Source organism: Mastigoproctus giganteus, chromosome 5 (assembly GCF_048544385.1).
Source record: "Mastigoproctus giganteus isolate SK-2022 chromosome 5, ASM4854438v1, whole genome shotgun sequence".
Classification (NCBI taxonomy): domain Eukaryota; kingdom Metazoa; phylum Arthropoda; class Arachnida; order Uropygi; family Thelyphonidae; genus Mastigoproctus; species Mastigoproctus giganteus.
In genome coordinates, this window is record NC_143579.1 from 26,498,780 (window position 1) to 26,516,228 (window position 17,449).

At 38.7% G+C, this 17,449-nt stretch overlaps 1 protein-coding gene across 1 annotated transcript in view; it reads left to right on the forward strand.

Moving 5' to 3' along the window:
* LOC150085253 (uncharacterized) overlaps positions 1 to 17,449 on the forward strand; it is a 44,932-nt gene that overhangs the window by 21,225 nt on the left and 6,258 nt on the right. Inside the window, exon 4 of the mRNA XM_090373116.1 lies at positions 3,557 to 3,609. Within this exon, the coding sequence (XP_090229242.1) occupies positions 3,557 to 3,609 (53 nt within the window). The remainder of the gene's footprint in view (positions 1 to 3,556; positions 3,610 to 17,449) is intronic.

Consider the following 17,449-nt stretch of genomic DNA (forward strand, 5'->3'; position numbering starts at 1 on the left):
CAATATGGCCTTAGTTGCTAATGCTCCTAAAAACCAAATAACAAACAACAAACAAACCAGCTCTCCAGATTTATGATGGAGAACCTGACTTTTCTTTCTTTTTTTTTTTTTCTTTTTTTTAACTAAATTTGACCCATTCTATGTCTTACCATCATAATATAGTTAGATGCTAAGAGGTTCTCATCTTTTTGCAAAATGATAGTTTTCTCCATCTTTTTCTTTTTGCAAAAAAATAGTAAAACTATGTTAAAATTGGAAATTTTAAAAAATTTTATGAATTTCTGCTTATTTTCATTAACAAACCAACCCTTGTATGTACTAGCCTACATTTCAAAATAGAAATGTGGGATAATAGCCTTATTCTCTACAACCATTTCATCTTACTTGTGTGGTGTGAAGCCAATACAGCAATTTTTCCAATATGGATAGGAGGTGATTATCCCATTGTATGAGGCTATAGTTAGACCACATCTCGAGAATTGCATACAGGTTTGGAAGCCTCATTTTAGGAAGGATGTGGATCTGTTCGAATGGATGCAGAGAAGAATAATTCAGTCAGAGGTAAAAAAAATACTTTTGCCAACTGAGGAAGACCTCAGTCTACAGATTGCAGCATACAAAAACTAGGAAACTGTGCAAAGACTTGAATGGGGGTGTTTCAAACAAATAAGCAGTGCAGTGCATAGAAGAAAATGCAAAGGATGTGGCATTTCGTAGTGATGCAGTTGTCGTACGTGCTGAATGATTATTTGGTCTTTTGTTATAGAATATAATCTTCTTTTGATCTCTGAGTTGTCCTGGTGTGGTGTTCAAAAATATGTTTCATGATAGTGAAATAGCAAAAAAATGTGTTTGAGAAAGAACAAAAGCAACAGACATTGTTAGTGAAACTGCATGTGTAGAGACAGAAGTAGTGATGACTTTGAAACACGGGCCATTTTTGATTGCTGCCATTGTAGATCAAAGCTACTAAAGTTCATGATTCTAGGCTATATCTGACCTTATGTAATATAAAAAATAAAAAAAAAAAAAAAAAAAAAAGAAGCAACTTGCTCTCACTGTCAGCAGTGGAAGGTGATGCTACATGGTTACAGCATTAGGCATCTTCTTGTAAACAACCTGAAAGCATATGGGATTCCTTTAAAAAACTGTGTTTCACTTCACTTAGTGTTGATAATATGCCTGTTATGGTAGGTATAAACTGAAGTATCAAGGATATTGAAAGAGGAGATTGAGCACTTAGTGCTCAGTCTCCTCTTTTTTGCTTTGTTTTAATGGACTGTCCTTGTCATCTTATTCATCTTTGTGCTGAAAAGGGGGCTGCATGCTTTCCTGTATGAGTGAATGAATATTTTATGGAAAATTAATACTACCTAGCAAGAATTGCTGAAAGAAAAAACAGATTTTGAGTGTTGCCTATCAGTGAAGCAAAAAAAAAAAAAGTTCAAGCACATATGTGTTGTATACATATCAGCTGTCTTTAGTTGTGTAACTAGATTTGTAGAACAGTGGCAACCTTTTTTAGTCTATTAAAAGAAGAGGTTAGAAGCATTGAAAAAAGTTGTTTGAGCATTTTTTGGAGCATTTCGAAATCCAAAAATTTCGAAAGAAGACAAATTGATGAACTCAAAAAGAACTTCTGAATTGCATACTTCTGCTAAAAGCAATCTTAAAGAGGCCAAGCAAACTGATAATTCTAGGTATGTTATCAACACCTGTGCAGAAAGTCTCATGTTCCTCTGTTCTGGCTTGAATAAAGCAGTTTTCTTATTTCTTTTAAATGTTATGCTAATTTTTTAAAATCCAAACATAGCTCTTCAGTCCATCATATTTCACATCTGTGTACTGAGGTCATTACTCCTGATACATTGAAGATTGTTATGCATAAATTTATTACACCAACACTTTTTAAATCTTCCATTTTCAATATTAGCATTAGTAGTGGCAGGTAATGAGGGAAAAAACTTATATAGTATCAGTAAACTCCCCCCCCCCACATTACCTGTCCAAAGTTTCTAATAATTTATCTAGTTCTTCCTTAAATTTATTCAAACTACTCACTTCCACGACACCAGATGGATGGTTGTTCCATTAATCAATTATCAGCTGGATGAAAGCAAATTTTCAACACATCTATCCTGCAACCACCCTTCCTCAATTTAAATTTATGCCCCCATATGTGTGTTGTCTGAGCAAGGTAAAGATGCCACCAACATTTAGCTAACTTAGTGAAGTTCATTATCATTCTTTGGTAATTGTGCAGAAGCATATCTTCTGCATATGTATTACCATATGGTATGCAGAAGCATATCTTCTGCACATGTATTACCGTATACAGAAGTATGCCTTTGACTAAGTCAGAAGGATGATTCTGACTTAGTCATAAGCATATATTCTGTCAAAGTTGTGAAAATTCTAAAGAAAGTGGGGAAGATTGTTCTTTTGTTCAGTGAGGAAGTATTTTAGCTGCTTGTGACTACATGGTATACAAGTTCCCATCCTTCCTTATTAAATTTATTCCCTCTTATGTATTCTGTTTGAGCAAGAGTAAGAATATGTAAGAAGCAGAAATAGTAAGAAAGAGTATGAACTTGTGGACCAGTTTGCAGTACTTTGTGGCATTGTTAAAGATGAAGAAATAGCTGTTTGCAGCATCAGTTCTGTCAGTTTCGGTGTGAGAACCTACAGACTGTTGTTAAAGAATAAAGAATTGATGTACAGTGATCCTTGGTTAGGCAACTGGCAATTGCATTGGAGGCTTTTCAAAAAAAAAAAAAAAAAAAAAACCTCTTCTTTTGCACTTTAAAAATTATCCCAAGTCATGCTTGCCATTTTAATAATTCCTCATAGCATTGCTGAGTATGAAAGAATATTCAGTGAGATGAGAAAAATAAAAACTGAGTTCAGATCAGTTTCTAGTGAAACTTTGGCAGTGCTCTTGACAGCAAAGCCTAGAGGGCCATTATTTGAACAAAACTTTGCCTCAGCATTTCTGAAGAGGGAAAATTCTGCAGCATTGTCTTTAAGTAATGAAAAATCAGTTGCTGTCTAACAGAAAGTCAAAATGGAAACCCACAGAAAGAAAAATCCTAGGTAAGCTAATACTTGAACATATATTGTATTGGTAAACAATCCTACATTCATATTTTAATATAAAATATGTACGTTGTCAGTGAAATTTAATTCTAGTGCAGTGTGGGAAATAAAAACCCATGTGCTTTTTCTGAGAAATCCCTGGTTTTCCTCTTCCTTTTTGCAAAAAAAATCTGTTTAACTCAGATTACATCATTATTACCATCTGTTGACACATAATGGGATTTTCTGTCTTGTTAGTAAAGTTTAAAGCAGCTGTTTATATTTTATGATATCAGTATTTCATACTCAGCTGGATGACTGAAGAGAATTTTCATTTGTGCTTTTAATAATTTTAAAGTATATGCCAATAACTGACAAAAAGAGTATGTGCAACTTTTTTTTTGTGTGTAATACTTAAATTCATTAATAAGCAATTTGTGAACATTTTTATGAACATTACAAGTACATTCTAATTTTACAGACCAGATGCTGAAGTTGTAGTTCCTGAAAATAAACAAAACATCATAATTAAAGGTAAGTTAATTAATACATAATGAAAATTACTTCAAGGCAAAATAATTGAAGTGATTAAATTATTTTTACTCTTGACATGTCCACTGCCACCTATATTTGAGAGAATGTCATTCTGTGTGTTGTAATTTTTGGATTGTAAAGGAGGATTTCCTTTAATATTCACCTAAAAATAAATAACAGTTGAAAAGTAAATGTCAAGAATTCATAGCTACAAGTGAACACTTACTTTGGGGCTAAGCTGTAAATCAGAACAAACCTCAAAATTTTATCCCATGTACATAAATTAACCTCAACACGAGCAAAGAACAAATAAAACTGTGTACCAAGTCTTGCTGAGGTTTAGTGCAGAGCTCATTTATTGACCACTTACGAATGTCCCCACATATGCATTATGGAACATCACTGGATGCTGTTCGACACATATACACATCAGCAGCAACAAAAGTGGTAAATGCAAAGCATTTTTAAAAATGAAGGGCATTAGAACCTATAATAAATTTCTTGATATTAAATTTCTATAGATTGGAAGTCTCCTAATTTATTTTTCCTTTAATGAAAATATCGTTGTTTTAATCTAATCCTTTCATTTATGTTTTTATCTGAGCACAAGGACTGCTTTGCCAGTGCTGATTAGTGAATTTTCATTGGACTTTAGTTTGTTCATTGGACTTTCTATGTGGGTCGAACTAATTAGAAATTGCTAGGAAATAGACATAAGAAATACCAGTTAAATATGGCTTTCTTCAAAGACCATATACAACCATACTGAAGTTAATCAGCATTTTCATCTTCATTTTATTAGTGGACTAGGAGAATCTCCTCATTGAATGAATGGTGCAGCCTTCGAAGCTTGAATAAACTATTGTCAAAACTGTGTGTTTATAAATGAATAGAGATTATTTTAAAAAAATTACATTTATTTCATTCCTGTGTTAATTTGATCATGGCCTCACATTCCTGAGTGGAGAGTGCAATAGTATAATAGTATGTACTTGCATTAGAGTTGATCATGGTTTGAATCCACATGACTACAGAATACACTTAATAATAGCCAACAGCAAATTCAAAATGGGAAGCATTCAAAGACCTTATCTTGGAAGCTACTAGCCTTTACATACCAACTAAGAAATAGTGTTCAAGGTTTAGGCCTAAATGGATGTCAGATGAACTAATGAGATATATGGCAGAGAAGAAAAATGCATGGGATACATATAAATTAATATGTGACACAGAAGCCTATGACAGATATAAGTTGATCTGTAACCAAGTTACAAAGGAGGTTAGGCAGGCGAAGGCAGATTGCGAGAAATCTTTCGCAAAGGATGCAAAGAAAAACAGCAAAGAGTTCTTTACTTATGTAAACTCTAGAAGGAAGGGGATGAATCAGATTGGTCCACTTGATATCGATGGTTCAACTGTTGATGATCCTGCTCAGGTAGCTAAATGAATATTTTGCATCGACATTTACACATGAGGAGTTATTCAACGAGGGGAATGCCAGAGGTGTATTCAACTCTGGCAGTAAGGTAGATAATCTTGTAATAACTGAGAGTAAAGTGGAGGAGAAATTGTTGAAGATAAACACAAGAAAGGCACCTGGGGTGGATGGGATCTATCCAGTTATATTAAAGGAGGCAGCAAAGGAAGTAAGCAAACCCTTAGCCATAATTATGAGAGCTTCCTTGGACTTAGGGGAGGTACCCATAGACTGGAGATGTGCAGATGTGACCCCAATTCACAAAGGAGGATCAAAGACTGACACAAGTAATTATAGACCTGTGAGTTTAACTTCTGTTCCAGGAAAATTAATGGAGGCACTGGTTAAAGAAGCACTGCAGGATCATCTAGACAAGACTTCAGTTATAGCTCGGACACAGCATGGTTTTGTTAAGGGAAAGTCTTGCCTGACCAATTTGATTGGATACTATGATGCAGTCACAAAAGAACTGGATGCAGGGAATAACTTTGATATTATATACTTGAATCTTAGAAAGGCTTTTGATACTGTTGCACATGGAAGACTGCTGCACAAATTGAAGCAGTGTGGCATTGGAGGCAATTTGCTGCTATGGATAAAGGGATGGTTGATGGGGAGAAGACAGAGACTGGTAATCAATGGACACTGCTCATGGTGGACTAATGTTATTAGTGGAGTCCCTCAGGGTTCAGTGTTGGGTCCATTATTTTTTCTGTATTTATAAATAATATTGATGATGGTATATCAAGCTTAATGTCCAAGTTTGCAGATGATACAAAGGTTGGCAGGGTTGTTAAGGACACTACTGATGCTATACTGCTGCAACAGGATCTGGAAAGGTTGAGCAGATGGGCTGAGAGTTGGCAAATGAAGTTTAACATTAACAAATGTAAAGTACTACATATTGGGAAACAGCAACCCCAGGGCAACATATCAACTATGTGGTACTACACTGACAGTGGTAGAGAATGACCGTTGCCCACACTATACCTCGTGGAGGCAGACCAGGTACACCAGTATTTTAGAAATTTACTATTTACTCTGGCAGGTCCTGCCACCTAATTTCAAGAAGGATGTAGAGCGGCTGGAACGAGTACAGAGAAGGGCATCAAGATTACTGAATGGATCAAAGGGTTGCTCTTACGAAGAAAGGCTTAAATTTTGCAAATTACAGTGTCTGGAGACTAGGCACCAGCGAGGTGATCTGATAGAGGTGTATAAAGCCTTGAATGGTTTGAGCATGCTCAACGCCGATGGGATTCTTCCTCTTGCTCAGAATAATCGCCTGAGAGGGCATAAATTCAGATTGAGGAAAGAAAGATGTAGGATAGATGTATAGTGTGTTTAGGGTTTAACGGCACCAGGGGTTTCCCTCATCTCAGCATAATATACATTGTGGTGTGATACAGAACACTTTAGAGGCCAGAGGTTTAAAAGTGTATGGATATTGTGGTGTGTAATGTTTTGTACCGTTCTTCATCTGGTCTTTTAGCCGTTGGGTCTCAAATGAGACCCACCGTTGCCCACACTATACCTCGTGGAGGCAGACCAAGTACACCAGTATTTTAGAAATTTACTATTTACTCTGGCAGGTCCTGCCACCTAATTTCCTGAGATTTCAGTGGCTAGGACCTAAAAAAAAAAAAAAAAAAAGTGGATGGGGGGGGAAGAAACGCTAGAAATTGGGTCAGGCCGAAAGAGATATAAGTTATACGCGTTATAGTTTATTTTTTTATTTTTTTTTTTTTTTTTAAATTTTTGTGTGGGGCTAGTGTAGTTTTGGCAAGGGTCAAACGCTAGTCATAAGATAGCTAGAGAGGGAAGGGAGACTGAAGACTGGGGGATGAAAGACAGACTTCAATAGTGAAGATAACCCCAAAAGTCGGCGGGGCAGGCCCATGCCTCACCAGGTGAAGATAGGGGATGGCAGGGGGGGGAGGGTACAGAGTAACCATCCCCTGCCAAGGGAAGGGAAAGAAAGTGAACCGAGTGAGGGTACCCGGTTCAGATCGCCTAATGATGTTTCGGCAGCAAACTGCATAGTGTCTTTGTCAGGTCTTCGTATGCCATTCCTGGGACATGTTGTCCCGTCCGTGTGAGTGGTCAAGTCCAGATAATGACTCCAGTTTAAGCCAGTGGTCAGATCCAGGTTAAGTTAATGATTAGTTTTTCAGATTGTAGCTGTTAGGTTTTTGTTTGGTTGACACATCTAAGGATCTTTTTTATGGATGACGAGTGGTTAGTTTGTGGGAAAATTCCTGCTAAAGTTGTGCGTATGTTCTTCTTCTAGTAAAAAGATCCTGCGCAAATGTGCGGAAATTTGCCTTTAGCCAGCGGGTAGGTGGTTGGTGGAACAAACTTTCATTCCTTGTTGTAGTAGTAGTAGTAGTAGCGGCATGTGATTCAAAAAAAGAAAGTGTATGAGCTTATGCAGCATCAGCCAAAAAAAAATTTAAAAAAATCACACCATTCCCTCCAAATCCTGTCCAGTTCCTCCTTAAATTTATTTAACCAATCAACTTCCACAACGACAGATGGAAGTTTGTTCCAGCAATTAACCACCCGCTGGCTAAAGGCAAATTTCTGCACATCTATTTTACATATGTCTTTTCTTAATTTGAATTTATGCCCCCTTATGTTTGTAATCTGAACAAGTGGAAGGATCCCATCAGAATTCAGCGTGCTCAATCCATTCAAGGCCTTATACACCTCAATCAGATCACTGCACAGGTGCCTAGTCTCCAGCCGCTGCAATTTGCAGAAGTTAAGCCTCTCTTGGTAAGAGGATCCCTTCATTCCCCTCACCAATTTTGTTGCCCTTCTCTGTACACGCTCAAGCAAATCTACATCCTTCCTAAAATGAGGCCTCCAGACCTGTACGCAGTACTCAAGGCGTGGCCTGACCATTGCCTTATACAGAGGGACAGTCACCTCCTTTTCCCTGCTAGCAAAATTCCTATATACCATTGACAATACCCCATGACCTGCCTGGCAGCCTGTCTGCATTGCTCAGAAAACTTCATATCTGACTGCACAATTACTCCCAGGTCTTCTTCATTTTCTACCACCTTAAGTGTAGTACCACACAGTTGGTACGTTTCTCTGGGGTTACTTCTGCCCATATGCAGTAGTTTGCATTTGTCAAGGTTAAACTTCAGTTGCCACTTCTTAACCCATCTGCTCAAATTATCTAGATCCTGTTACAGTAGCACACTACCATTACTGTCATTAACAACCCTGCCAACCTTTGTATCATCTGCAAACTTCGACACTAAGCCTGATATACCTTCATCAATATCATTGATAAATATACAAAACAACAGAGGACCCAACACTGAACCCTGTGGGACTCCACTAATAACATTAGTCCACGAAGAGCAGCACCCATTAGTTACCACCCTCTGTCTTCTCCCACTCAACCATCCTTTTATCCAGTGTAGCAACTTACCCTTAATACCATTCTGCTCCAATTTGTACAATAGCCTTCCATGTGCAACAGTGTCAGAAGCTTTCCTGAAATCCAAATATATGATATCAAAATTATTTTTTGCATCCAGTTCCTTTGTAACCACATCTTTTGTGGAAGTTGATAGCCTAAATAAATTTAAGGCTCAGTTGGACAGGTATTTCGAACAAACGGAGGGGGTGAAGTGGAAGTGTTTTTTTTTTTTTTTTTTTTTTTTTTTTTTTGGCTGATGCTGCATAAATTTGCTTTCTTGCATCATATGCCTCTACTAATGCTAATAATATTCTTCTCAGGTATCTAACTGTAAGCTCCTTTGATCTGTATAGGAGAGAGACCTATCAGTGAAATTACTGAAATAATGAAATAACTTTTTCCATTCATTTTGTAGATAACATTTCTAAAAGATAAGGCAGACTTGCCTACTCTGCCAGTTTAGACAGATTCCTAGTTTAGGCTTTTTGTGTTATGGTTCTCTCAATACAGACATACTTTTCCTGAGTGTGTGTGTGTGTACAACACTTTGTCATTATTGAAAGTGGTAGTGGTTACATTTATGAACAATGTGTATTTTAACAGTTCATTACAATATTTATTGAATAAAGTATTTAGGCATCCAGTGAATATACAGAGATAGAAAAATTAATGGAAACACCTGATATGAAGGTAGTAATGTTTGTTATTGCTCTATGACATATGAATATGCAGTGATGTTTTTTTTTGTTGTTGTTTTGTTTCTTGTAGGTAGTACTATCGAAGGAAAGATGAGAAAAGCTAATGTTGATTTATAGGTGATATATATTGGATGGTTGTTTTCTGCAGAAGCATGTTAGAGAGGCAACAAGAGGGAGTAACACTCTTGATCTGATTATCAGCAGTAATTATTCATGCATTAAGAATTTACAGATAAAGGAACCACTAGGTGGCTGTGATCAGTGTACTGATGTGGGATTCACTTAAAAATGTAACTATCATTAGGCGTAAAGGGAAGGGTTTTTGCTTTTGTAAAGACGACTACAGATCTCAGATTTTTTAGGTTCTATACAGTGGGACCAGCTAATGATGTTTCCAACGGCAAATTCTAAATGGTAAGCATTCAAGGAAGTAATTTTGGAAGCTACTAGGCTTTTTGTTCCAACTAAGAAATACTGCTCTAGGTTTAGGCCCAAATGGATGTCAGATGAACTAATGAGACTCATGGCAGAGAAGAAAAATGCATGGAATGCACATAAGTTGTCAAGCGACACAGAAGCCTATGGTAGATACAAGCTAGTCTGTAATAAAGTCACAAAGGAGGTTAGGCAAGCGAAAGCAAATTATGAAAAATCTTTGGCAAAGGGTGCAAAGAAAAAGAGCAAAAAGTTCTTTACTTATATAAACTCTAAAAGGAAGGGGATGAATCAGATTGGTCCATTTGATATCAATGGTTTGACTGTAGATGATCATTCTCAGATAGCTTCCGAACTAAAGAGTATTTTGCATCTACATTCGCACATGAGGAGTTATTCGAGGAGGAGAGGGCCGGATGTTTATCAAACTCTAACAGGGAGTTAAATGAGTTTGTAATAACTGAGAGCAAAGTGGAGGAGAAATTGTTGAAGTTAAACATAAGAAAGGCACCCGGGGTAGATGGTATCTATCCAGTTATATAAAAGGAGTTAGCAAAGGAAGTAAGCAAACCCTTAGCCATAATTATGAGAGCATCCTTGTACTTGGGGGGAGTCCCCACCGACTGGAGATGGGCAAATGTATCTCCAGTTCACAAAGGGTGACGTTGAGTAATTACAAGCTTGTTAATTTGACTTCTGTTCCAGGGAAAATAATGGAGTCACTGGTTAAAGAAGCATTGCAGGATCATCTAGACAAGACAGCAGTAATAATTCAGACACAGCATGGGTTTATCAAGAGGAAGTCTTGTCTGACCAATTTGATTGGATACTGTGATGTGGTCACAAAGGAACTGGATGCAAAAAAGAATTTGATATCATATACTTTGATTTCAGGTAAGCTTTTGTTACCGTTGCACATGGAAGACTACTGTACAGATTGGAGCAGTATGGCATTAAGGGCAAGTTGCTACAATGGATAAAAGGGTGGTTGAGTGGGAGAATACAGAGCGCGGTAATCAATGGGTACCGCTCTTCGTGGACTAATGTTATTAGTGGTATCCCTCGGGATTTGGTGTTGCGCCCATTGTTGTTTTGAATATTTATCAATGACATTGATTAAAGTATATCAAGAAGCTTAATGTCAAAGTTTGCAGATGATACAAAGGATGGCAGAGTTGTTAATGATACAAAGGATGGCAGAGTTGCTGCTGCAACAGGATCTGGTAAAGTTGGGTAGATGGGCTGAGAAGTGGCAACTGAAGTTTAACATTGACAAATGCAAAGTACTGCATATGGGTAGCAGTAACCCTAGAGAAATGTACCAACTATGTGGTGTTACACTCAGGGTAGTGGAGAATGAAAGAGACCTGGGGGTAATTGTGCAGTCGGATATGAAGTTTTCTGAGCAGTGCAGACAGGCTGCTAGAGTAGGTCATGGGGTCTTGTCAATGATATACAGGAATTTTGCAAGCAGAGCTAAGGAGGTGATTATCCCCTTGTACACTGAGTGATCACTGAATTATGACCACCTACCTAATACTTCGTAGGTCCTCCTTTTTCCCTCAGTACAGCAGCTATCCGACGTGGCATTGATTCAACAAGATGTCAGAAGCATTTGGAAGGTATGGCCAACTGAGCTGTGTGTAATGCGGCTAGCAATGTAGGTATGGATGTGATTGATGTATCCAGACACCTGATATGCCTTTCTATAGTGTCCCACAAGTGCTCTATGGGATTGATATTGGGAGAGTTCGGAGGCCAATCGATATGGTGGAAGTCAGAACTGTGTTCCTCAACCCATTCCTGCACATAAAGTGCCCAATGGCTCAGTGCATTGTCATCTTGGAAGACACCATCGCCATTTGGGAAAAAATGTAAGATAGTGTGTACACAGTCAGCAAGCAGTTGACAATAGCGGAGACGAATGATATGTTATTCCACTTGCACTAGGGGTCCAAGTTCCTGCCAGTGAAACATGCCCCACACCATACAACAGCCTCCAGCGTTGACGCCAAATCCGTACACGACCATCCATGGTGTGGAGTAAATAATGTGAGTCATCCAACCAGCACACCTTCTTCCAGTATTCTAATATTCAACTTGCATGCTCTTTGCACCAGGCGAGTCTTTTACACCTATGAACCTTGGTTAGGAGAGGATGCCGTAGGGGTTGTCTGCTGGTATAGCCCATACATGCGAGCGTGCAATACATGGTCGTGCCAGATATTGTTCTGGGTTGGCCATGTTGTATTGGGTAGTCAACTCTTCAACAGTGCTGCACCTGTTCGTCTGTACGAGTCGTCGGACCCGGTGCTCACCTCTAACATCAACCTTTTGCTGACCTTTGCAGTTTTGTCTTTGGATCGTTGTTTGACCCGCCAGTCCTGGTACACTTTTTTAACAGTGCCGGCTCTCGAACACCCCACCAGTTCAGCTGTTTGGGAAATCGAGGCACCAGCTCGTCAAGCACCTACAATCTGTCCTTTATCAAAGTCTGATGAATCCTACTTTTGCCCATCATACTCAGAATTTTACTACCTACTGAACCACTGACACCTTATCTATGCTACGTAGGTCGACTAACTCTGCACTCTCGTACCTCACGTGGTCAATGGGTCGCATTCAGTTTTCATAGGGGTGGTCATAATTCAGTGATCACTCACTGTATATATATTTATATACATATTTTTCATGTGTGGGCCCCTGAGGAGTGTGTATATATACATCTTTTCAAGGTTATTTCAAATATTCAAAAATTCTAAATATATTACACATATAGCAATTTCTGCCATCTGTTATCAGTGTTTTTAAGTAATTTTTTAAACACAATGTATAATAGATGGCAGCACAAAAAATTTTTATATCATTGTCCAGTTTTGGCTAACAAAAGCCAAAATTCTTTGGTATTTAGATCCAGAAGTTGAGGAATTGAATCAAATGATACAAAAATATATATAAGTAGTAGTATCCCATCAAAAAAAGTAATAAATTTTTTTTTAAATTTTTGCTTAATTTTGCGGTTTTTTAAATTGATTTCATTTTTAAATAATTTCACTCTAATTAGCTTTAGCAACTGATTTAATATTTAAAAGCATTTATGTATCTATATAAAGTCAATATCAATTTTATGAATTTTCAAAATTTCCTGAAAAACTCACTCCATGAAACTAATTTTAAAAACCTGCTTACAGAATAAAAGTTGCCTTTTTTTTTTTTTTTAGTTTTTTATATATTTATTTTTATTTAACTGTAGTTTTTTCAGAAATTGGGAACTTTTAATCCAGACTTTGACTATGGAATTAAATTGTCATTCACATATTATATAATTTTTTATTAAAAATAGTGTTAACTTAGAAGTAAAAATTATTTATAATTGAATTTATTATTTAGAATTTTATTGGAAAACAGGCCTTGAGCTTCAGCTTGGCATTTAGAAGTTTATTCATTAAGTTACAGTTATAAGTTCTAATTAATAAATATTAACCACCATGAACATTTACTGCTTTAAAGAGAATACCTTATAAATTTTGCTTTATCCAAAACGCTTCGTTGAAAATAATGATTAGTGTCACCATCCATTCTTTTTTTTCTCCGCTGTCACTACCACCTCTTCTAAGTAGTTTTACCATATCTGGCTATGTGTATATACATGGTACCAATTTGGCTATATGAAATTTGGTTTTGGAAGTCCTTATTAAAATTCATCAACCAAATTTAATTTTAGGGAACAGTGTACAATTTGAAATGGGAAAAGGAACTTTAGTTCATAAAGCATTCAAAACTTAAATTACACATAAAGCACTCAAAAAAAAAAAAAAAAAATCACTTCAGTCTCAAGAACAATTCTTGTTCTTGAGACCAAAGTGAGTTCAAGTTCTTGAACTTGTTCAGTCACAATGTCTTGTGACTATAAGGTATGTTCGTGTCAGACGGCACCTGGGATTTCTCCCATCTCCGCGTATGTTCGCTGTATCGAGGACAATACACTGTCAACCAGAGACTTGAAAGTGTGTGGGCCATGTCTGTGCAGTGTGATCTGTTGTGCCCATTGTTTGTCCGGCTTATTGGCTGCCAGGCCCCTGGTGGGGCCCGATGTTGCCCATACCTTGCCATGTGGAGGCTAACCCGGTGTCCAGAATCATGAAGAGTTGCTCCGGCAGGTCCTGGGATTTCAGTGGCTAGGACCTAAAAAAAAAAAAATATATATATATATATATATATATATATATATATATATATATATAAATAAAAAAATAATAATAATAAAAGTAAAAAATATAATAAAATAGTAATAATAAAAAAAAAAATATATATATATATATATATATACGCGTTTGACGTTAATTCTTAAGGAGATTGCTGGTTGGGGTTGAACGCTAAAAAGATGTGTTAAAAGGCCTAATAGGTCGGGCAGAATTTTGTTATTAAATTTAGCCGTGTGGGCTATACGTTAGATGAAAGATAAAAGTGGGAGGGAGGGGAGGCTGAAGACTGGGGGGGTAGAAGTAGAAGTAAGGGGTCTATAGAGGAGATGACCCCTGCTAGACAGTATGGCATGCCCATGCCACACCAGAGGGGAGTTTGGATGGCGGGTAGGGAAGAAGAGTTATCTCCCCCTGCCATGGATAAGGTATACAGTTAGAGTGGGGGGAAGAGACTGAAGACTGGGGGAGAAAGGCAGAAGCATGGGGACGATAGAGAAGGCGACCTCAGGTGGTCAGTGAGGCAGGCACATGCCTCACCAGGTGAAGAGATGGGTTGGCAGGGGAGTGTGTGTGTGTGTGTGTGTGTGTGTGTGTGTGTGTGTGTGTGTGTGTGTGTGTGTGTGTGTGTGTGTGTGTACTGGTTCAGGGTGGTTCCCAGGCAAATGCCCATCTCCACCTAAATCATTTAAAACAGAAAATCTGTAAAGTGGACCTGATAAATAAAAAGATAGCTAAGAAATAAGAAGACAAAACATATTTTTGAAAAGAGAAGTAAAGTAAAAAAAAAAAAAAAATTTAAGTTAAGTTCATAATCTAAGCTAATTTAAGTGTATAAACAAGAAATTTTGAATAGGAAAGAATAAAAGTAAATATAAGAGAGATGTTTGTGAGTGTAGTATGTTGTTTATGTCAGGTCACTTTGCCATCAGAAAGCAGCTGAACTCTTCAACTGCAATCTGATGCCCGTCCCTGGCACGTGGAGCCGGACCTGGTTCTGTCTTTAAAAGCTGAAGTGCCAAAGCGCAATTAAACACTCAACAGAGAGAGTGCTAGACTGTTGAGTGCCAGCTGTCCAGCCTTGGGCCGCCAAAACCCAAGAACTGAACAACAGCCGAACAAAAAAAAAAAAAAAAAAAAAAAACACTTAAGTGGTCCATGCCCAGGAGCCCCAGACCCGACCAAAAGCTTCCAGGTCTGAAGCTCCCAAGCCCTGATGCAATCAATAAAGATTCTGGTTGTAGACGGCCAATTCAATGTCCGTGAGGTTTCGATAGATTGTTTAGGGAACACAGCATTTGCATACTCTTGTAAGGCCTGAAAGTTGTTAACTCCTTGCACCAATCTATGTACATTATCTTCATTAAAATTAGCTATCTGTTTTCCCAAAAGACACCGTTCAGCATTATAATAAGGACAAGAGAACAAAATATGCTGCCAAGTCTCTGCCGCTCCACAAGAACACCATGAATCCGGCTCCATCCCTCGAGAATACAGTTTATCTCTGATCGACCCATGACCTGTTAGCAAAAAACTGATATACATAGACGGACAGAACCACGACGACACCGGTTTAGTAATGGCAAAATCTGCCACAGGAATGATCTTCCTGGTTATCTCTCCCACCTCTGAAGAACTCCACCGTGCTCTCCATATTCCGACCAACCCAGTCCAAATTCGAAGTTTCTCCTCCTTAACTGTAGCTGTAAGATTCAATGACATCCCTAGATATTGTGCAGGAATACCTTTCCGCATCGCATACATCATTCCTCTATAGACCACATATAAATCCAGAGGTAACAATCCAGCAATCACCTGAAGTGCCACCGTAGACACAGTCCGTGGTGCATACAAATAAGTCAGTATCATAGAACGTTGCAACGACATTAACTTACGTTGGATTCTGGCCTTGAACACATCCGCAATCCATACACCGGCAGCATAAGCAATAATTGGTAAAAAGATCGTCTTGTAATATAAACTCATAGTTTTTTTACTAAGACCCCATTCTCTTCTTGAAATTCGTACAACTGAGTAAATAAACTTCTTTATTTTGTCATTCAAATGTGCAACATGTAAATGGAACCTCATCCTATCATCCAGTATCACTCCCAAGTACTTAATGTTGGACACAAAAGAAATTTGCCTTCCGTTTAACACTACTCTAGGTGGGCGGTTATAATTAAAATGATTTTTAAATACCATGAATTTAGTTTTTGTAGATGAAATTTTCAACTTGTTCAAGGCAGCCCAATCAGCAAGGTCCACCAAAACTTCCTGTATTCTATGCTCCAACACAATTCTAGATCCACCCGGGACCCCCACAATCAAATCATCCGCGTACGCCACACAGAAACAACTTATAGCTAGAGACTTCTGCAACCACTGATCCAGTACGGCATTTCAAAAAATTGGACCCAGCAGAGCATGTCTCCTCTCCCTCCTGCCGGGGATAGGGAATTTAAGATGAATAGGGTAAGGGTACCCCATTCAGCTCGCCATATAGCATTTGGCAGCGAAGCTGCTAGTGGTTCTAGTCCGTTTCCAGGAGCGATCGGACTGAAGCATGATCGTTCATGGGGTGGTTCCCGTCCATTCTGCAGTCTTTACCGTCAAAAAGTCCGGGTTTGCTTGTCGGCGTATGTGGGGTCTTTCTTGTGACATTTCCCATCCATGTGGTGTTTGCGTCAATGTTGTTTATAGAGTCATTTCTCATTTATTCAACTTTAGGTCCACTTCAGGGTTTAGTTCCTTGATGATCAGAGGCCATTGGGTTCAGGCGTCTTCCGTGGGATGATTTCCTTCGAGGTTTGTTCATTTCCTTATTGTGTCAGTGGTTGATTGCGGTTCGCTGCGATAAGAGCTCTCCGTCTTGTGAACAGGGCCAGTGCATAGCTGGAGAAAGCCTGATATTCTTCCCTGGTGTCCAAGATGTGGTGCTCCTGGCCGTATGGTAGATACTGTATTTTGGTGATGAATGCACTACGGAGGTCGTCATACAGCTGGCAATCATGCATGAGGTGCTGCCAGCTCTCCAGCCCCCCGCAGGTGCAGGTAGGATCTTCTTGTATTCCAAGTAGGGATAGCTTTGCATTCAGAGCTCTATGTCCTGTCAGTAGGTATGTGACTTGTAGGCCCGGGGTAAACCAGGGTGGGAAGTTCGGAAAAACCCGGCCAATCTTGGGCAGAAACGTTCTGGTGATTTCGCCTTTTTGCAAGGTGGCCCATCTATCCTGCCACACCTGCTTGTTTGTTTGTTTGTTTGTTGTTTGGTTTTTAGGAGCATTAGCAACTAAGGCCATATTGCTCTGGGATATGCGGTGGTCATTCCCTGACCTTTCCGCATCCTCCGTATTCGGTGGTGACGGGCTCGAACCCCGGTCTAATCAGGAAGCATGTGCTGCGCACTGCTGCTGCTGCTCCTTCCCACCTGGCTACGGAGGCGCCGCCACACCTGCAGCAGGTGAGCATGCAGCTTTTTCTTTTCCATAGTCTTGCTATTGATGATGTCGGTGGTGAATCCCAAACATGTCTGTGGGATACCCTTGTCCAGGTGGTGCGTGAGGCCCCGTTGAATGATCTCTTAAGT